The sequence below is a fragment of the Nuphar pumila genome, chromosome 2 (genome assembly GCF_984573655.1).
Source record: "Nuphar pumila chromosome 2, dmNupPumi1.hap1.1, whole genome shotgun sequence".
Classification (NCBI taxonomy): Eukaryota; Viridiplantae; Streptophyta; class Magnoliopsida; order Nymphaeales; family Nymphaeaceae; genus Nuphar; species Nuphar pumila.
The window spans coordinates 86521632-86528243 of record NC_143250.1 but is presented as its reverse complement, the minus strand read 5'-3'; the positions used below and the strand labels follow the sequence as shown (position 1 = coordinate 86528243).

The window sequence follows — 6612 nt, the reverse complement described above, 5'->3', positions numbered from 1 at the left end:
GATAAGCGTGGGCCAGTACGTTTTCTAAGCGTTGTGCATCATCCCCATTGATGATGATTCCTGAGTAGTAACATGATGGTGGGTGCCACAATTCAAGATTACATTACCACCAAAAACCAGTGCACAGCTCATCAAACCATCGCCAGCAAAACCAAGGGTAGGTGGGGTGAGCTACCAACAACTGTAAGTTGAAGGGGATTGGTGTGCCTAGCACCTACAACTATGTTACAGTTTCTACAAGGCTGTATGATGCTCCCCAAGACCCTCATGGGTGAGTGAAGGCTTAACAATTCACAAAAGATCCTGGACAGTTTTGGGTCCCTGCTGTCTGACCCACGTGGGCTAGGGCCTTCATCAGCATGAAATTAAAATCCCAACAGTTAACCAACAGACTGCTCCAAGTCTCACTGCAACAAGCTTTCCACCGCAAGAAAAACAAAACTCTTATCCACAGATCCTTCTCAATATATATTTTCCCCACAACATCGTGGAGAAAGTAAGACAGAAGAAAAGATTGATTTACAAAGTATACAGACATTTTCTATAATAAGTATATATATTTTTTCTCTATTCAATAAAAGAATTGTGTAAATAGAGGGGAACTTTTCCTAATCAAGGGGATGATCCCCAAACGGGCTACCCATCAAACGGCCCGTCCGGTCCTCAGCACATCTGACTCTGCTTGGGGCTGAACAGAGAACAATCAGGTTCTCAATTTCTCATTCATACAAAACCTGGCCTGCCCTTGCTGATGAACTTCTGAATAACCAGCTGCACGAACTATCAGTCCATCAGATGCTCCTGTCCTCACCATACGACTCCTGCTGCTTTAGCAGTTAGCCGTTCATGTTCTTGACCATGGCGACCATGGATACAATCTTCAGAGGTGGACAAAGGTTACTTGTCCAACAACCCTTGTGTAAACCAGAACATGATCTGCAAGACTTAAGATCAGTGCCGTGTTGGTAACCCAAAATTTTGGAATGATCGAATCCGTCCATCCCAGCCTGCAGTAACAATCACAGAACCCCACACATGCAGAGCCATAGCCCTGTCAATGCTAGCATTCTTGAGGCACTTGTACTTAGATTTACCGGTGCTTGACTCCATGGTTATTGTGGACAGGGGCAGCTTCTCCTCAGGCCATGTGGCTGAGGACCCCTTTAGGAGACCATCGGCAAAAAGCCCATGACCCATCAAGAGTCTGTTGGGAGATGATGACGATGTCGATGGACTGCTTTCACAAGAATCCCAGTAGCCATGGCATCCATTTTCTGAGCTGGCAAGCGAGTCACTTGAAGTCCTATACTGGGACTCAAGAGAACCAGATGAAATTGATGTGGAAAGTCTAGCTTTTGGGCCACACCAGGGTACTGCAACAGAGATCTTACTAGAGTGGAAGCGTTCACAAGATCGAATGCTTTTTGCGGGCTTGGATACGGGAGATTCTTGCGAATCATGGTTCCAGATATAGACATGAGAATCCTCACTTGCAGAGATAATATGCCTCCCGTTCGAAGTAAATGAGGCAGATATTTGACTCGATGCATTCCTAAATCCTGAAAATGAAATTGAGCTGAATATACGAAAGTTTGAAGAAATGTGAAAATATGCAAGACATGAAGCAACAAAAATTACATGATATAAAATAAAAAAGACAATTATATACCTTTATATTTGGAGACTACCTTGAATTTATCGATGATCCGAACTTGACAATCAGCAGAAGTTACCATTACTTTTTGAGGATTATCTGGGTGAAACTGAACAGCAGGAAATGTACGAAAAAAATCATTCTCAGGTCACAGAAATAACAAAAAGTAAGCTAAAAGGTGTGGATAAAACAGGTGATCACCATGACAAGCACTTGAAGAATTGGATATAATCACGGATGGAAGTATTACCTGGAAGCCAGTAATTCTTTTGCCTGGAGATTTCTTTTTTCTTTGCAAGCAAACTTCAGTTTCCAACCGCAGACAATGACCTAGACCAACAAAACAGATCAAATTTAGAAAAATGGCTGTCTTAAAAATGCTCAAAAAAGCAGAGCTTTACATGCCATCAATAATAGGACGCAAAATTTTATGGCAGATACATCACCACTGATTAATCATTATCCTGTATTCAGTCCTTAATGCCTATCACCACACCCCTCATAAGAATCAATCATTTATATCGCTACATTTTCACAACAGTAATAAATCAATGGAAGTCATATATTAACACTTTACATAAACGAAAAAAAAACCAAACTGCCAAGACTGTGGGAGCAAGGGAGGATAGGAAACTATCACATCTGAACAGACATCCTTGAATTTCTTTCAGAATGTTGTAAGATTATTAGTGAATACTAGGAAGGATTATGTAAAGATGGAAAATGGAACTTTGGGAGGCAGGTAGTTATAATACAGGGAATGGCTGCTTTTCTGAAGAAAGTTCTATTTTTTGGATATATAGATTTTCCAATTCTGCTTCCAAAGAGGTCAGGTGGCACAAAAAATCTGCCACAACTTCTCTCTGATTATCTAGATAAAGTTAGATATATGGCACCGTGAACAGTAACAAGGAGGTATCCATTCAAGCGTTCATCCAAATATTGTTGCCATTTTAGTAAAGGAAGATGTATGTGATATATACCACACGGGGAAAGCAAACCAAGGCATCATCTCAGAAAAGCATTAGCTATTAACCTGTTGTGGAAGTTTAAGGGTTCATAAGACACCACGGTCCCACCTTCAAAATATCAATATCATGGACAGCCATGTCCAGTTAACTCCCTCAAGAGTTATGACAACTGCATCTTCCACAATATGAAAGTATAACAAATGCAAATTTACTTTTGTCATCCTAAACACAAAATAACTAGACAGAGATCAGAAGACCCAGAATTCTCTGAACAAACCTAATTGAAGTCTGCATCATTGGAACTGTTATTTATCATTATTACCGATCACGACAACAAGCTTTCCCATGTTAAGTCATCAAACGATACAGAACACAAGCAAAAGTTCACAGGAGAAAAGAGGTCAACAAAGGGATAAGACTGCATAATACCATGATATACAATCGCAGAGAAATATAGAATATTCATGTCAAAGAGAAAAACATGGATTCTGAGAAAGTACCTGATGCTTCGTAAAAACGGCAATTTCCTGTCATTGAACCGACTACTGCTGTCTGCACAAACAAAGGCATGGAAGACATTAGAATGGTTGCCACAGATGAATGACACATAAAATCTATAATCCTAGTGACAATACAACTGTAAGCAAGCAGAGAAACAAACCTGCCCATCTGAACTGTAGGAGACTGCGGTAACTATTTCTCGTATATCTGTCCAGTCAACAACTTGACAATTGGGAATGGACCAAATGCGAACTTTCCCATCAATAGAACCACTGATGAAGTAATTTTCATCAACAGGGTCGAACTGGACAGAAGTTACTGCATCAAGAAACATTTATTCAAATTAATGTCTTCTAGTCTAGACGACACAGAAAAAATGTAAACAAACAACATTCAGTATTAATATTGGATGGATTCAACACCCAAAAAAGTCTCAGAAAACTATAAACTGGGAAAATTCTGAGTAAGATCGGACGTGTACCATAGTTGTTGTGAGGAAACACCTTAAGGCACTTGTCCGATCCCAATCGCCATAACCGAACAGTTTTATCCATGGATGACGAGATCAGGCACTGCATTGAGAAGATGACAATGCCTTATGGTTATATGCAATGAGAAACAGAAAAGGAAAAAAGGAAAACACATATTCAATGCACATAAGAACGCAATGAATCTGAATGAAATACCTTAGAATTTGACCATGAGAGGTCCAGTATACCACTGCTATGTCCTTGGAACTCATGAAGCGGTTTCTCTGAGAGCTGGAAAACCCTGGGAGGAATTACTGCACAAACAGCGTTTGAGGTTTTCCTACTGAATTTCTCACCTTTGTCTTTGTCGACTAAGATGGGAGTTAATTCAGCAGAATTGTTCAATATGAAGTGCAGGCAAGAAGAGTCAGAATCGGATAAATCCAATTCATTGGTCCTTTCGGATTCGATCACCTGCCAAACACGCACTACGCCATCTTCGCCAGCACTTGCAAGATACTCGCCATCTAAACTGAATTTCATGGTCAAAATCGAACCAGTGTGAGCCTGTATCTCTTGTGTTTGATAGACCGCCGAGAACTCCTTAACATTCTTCCTACAATGATGCATCTTAACCCTTTGAAGCCTTCCCATCTCCAGATTCCCACAGTGAGAATCCTGTGCAATACTCTCCCGATCTCTGGGCATGGATTTGTGCTCCCCCTGCCTCCTACCAATAACAGTCATCAAACTCGCTAACCACCCTTTTCTCCTGAGCACCGTCTCGGCAGCACCGACGACATTGGCACCTTCATCGGCTTCTCTCCGCATAAGCCTCTGAACAATCGGCGAATACCCAAGATACCTATAAAATTCATCAATCGACACCAACCGATCGGAACCCAATTCCCTAATCCTTCCTAGATCCCCATCCGGATCCCTGTCGTCCAGCATGAATTCACTACCATCATCAAGATTCCTAATTCTAAGCATCAATTCTTCGCCACCACCCTCAGTTTCCTCTGTAGTCCCGTCTCTCGACGAACTCGGGCTCTCATCCGTCGAACTCGACCCGAAGGAGCGGCTAGAGGAGAATTCCCTCCAGGAATCCAAATTCTCCGACTCCGCCGCCCCACCACCGTGGTCCACCCTCTCCGAACGCGCCGAATCCGAACCGTGGCCGGCCGCGTCTGACTCCTCATCTTCCCTCCAGTCCAACCCCATCTGCCGTAGAAACCGCTCGCGGCGCTCTCGGACACTATCCGGCTTCCCAATCCATACCTCGAAACCAGATCGGAGGAAATCGAGCTTCCCCAAATCGCAATCCGACCCCGCGTCCGACGTCGAGGCTATCTCCTCCCTCGAGTCGAAGAACCTCTCCTCTTCCTCCTCTTTTATTTTCTCCTCCATCCCCCTCAATCAAACACCAGAATCCCCATCTCCCCACAAACCATAAACCTAACTTTATCCCTTCAAACACCACCAAACGCCAAAATCAATGGCAAAAATCACAGAGGAAGACGATTCCCAGAAGAAGAAAGAAGAATGAAGAATGAAGAATGAATGAATCAGCAGGGAAGGGAGGAAGAAGGGTGAGGGTTATAAATGAGCGAACTTCTGACCTTGGGTTTTTCCACGGAATCACCGAACCGATAATCCGATTCATACCACCGAGAAGGAGCGATCCAGATCGGATTGAGGGAAATCGACGGGATTTCCTTTTCTGGGTTTTTATCTCTCCTTCCTGAGAAAAGGAAGGCGAGGAAAAAAAATTTAAAGAAGGAAGCCCTCGAGATCTGAGAAGAAGAACCGGGCCAAGATTCAACGACTGTGAAAGGAAGTTGTGGATTTTTTTTCCCTCTCTTCTTTTACCGGAAATTTCATCCACCGGCAGTCTCTCCTACTTGGTTTCTACTTTCTACCGTCACCTCCTTTTATCCCTGTGATGATTTGGCTTTCCCTTTTTACCGTGGGAAGATGAAAAGGGTATGAGACATCTTTTATATTGACATTTATATCCCTTGAAGCTATTCTGCTCTCTTAGAATCTTATTATTATAAGACAGTAGAATATGAGAACTATAGTGTGAACCCCGGTTTTTATTGATTTTTTATTTTTTTCTATTAAATTTAACTAAACCTATGTGATCTGCATATTTGGTTTTATAATCACCAACTCTTGTGCATAAACAAGATTTTTAAGAAATGACACATAATTTTTATAAATATTTAAGCATTCAAAAATTATATTTTTCAGTGAAAATCTATGGTCTAACAGTTGATTTCTAGCAAATTCACCATGCCAAACATACCTACATAGTTGGATTTGCAAAAGATAAAGTTGAAAAATGCTCAGTATACACTACAGTTGGCATATTTCTGGTTCTCGTATTCTAGAGACTCATTATAATATCCATGGACACGAGACAGTTTGTTAATTAACTTTCAACTTATGTAGAACTGTAGGTAGCAAACTCGTGGAAAATGAAAACCTACCCATGAGAAAACCTATCAAACCAACCTACTAAGAAATATTTTATCAGATTTTGTTTTTTGTTTTTGAATCTCTTACCTTATAGATGTGTTCATCATTGATTATTGATTTACTAAAACTTGACACTTGGATCATGTATTTTGGATGAAAAAAAATGGTATTTGGAGTTTCAAAAAATTATAAAAATTGTATGCCGTTGAGTTTTGAAATCAAATGTTCCAAGAATTGGTTAACATAAAAAACAGTCAAAATTTCAAAAAAATATGATAAAATATTTCTTAGTGGGTAGGTTTTCATTCCCGGAAAACTCGTACAAAAACATCTCTCTCACACAGTAGTGGAGTTTACGTTGAACCAAAAGGCCAACTTGGTTGGGTCTAGAAGGCTGAGAGCCCAATTATTTTGGTGGACCCAAATTTAGTGTCGGTGTCCATAGATTTGATGTGATTCATGTCCAATGACTAGTCCCTTCATGTACGATTCTTTTAGCCAATCATTTTAGGAATGGTCTTGCCATTAAGAT

General features: G+C 40.9%; 1 protein-coding gene across 2 annotated transcripts; it reads right to left on the bottom strand.

Annotated features, from left to right (window-relative positions):
- Nucleotides 1–465: 465 nt before the first annotated feature.
- Nucleotides 466–5295, bottom strand: LOC149845941 (Transducin/WD40 repeat-like superfamily protein). 2 transcript variants are annotated; one of them, XM_089997802.1, is made up of 7 exons: nt 3813–5295; nt 3608–3698; nt 3287–3444; nt 3126–3177; nt 1905–1984; nt 1670–1763; nt 466–1559 (listed from the first exon to the last, which is right to left on the bottom strand). In XM_089997802.1, exons 1-7 carry the CDS (start codon nt 5004–5006, stop codon nt 952–954), a joined length of 2277 nt encoding a protein of 758 aa, XP_089853928.1. In that variant the 5' UTR covers nt 5007–5295; the 3' UTR covers nt 466–951. The 2 variants fall into 2 exon arrangements, with proteins under 2 accessions (XP_089853928.1, XP_089853929.1); XM_089997803.1 differs by having other exon boundaries at nt 1079–1559; nt 1689–1763; nt 3813–5294.
- Nucleotides 5296–6612: the final 1317 nt, after the last annotated feature.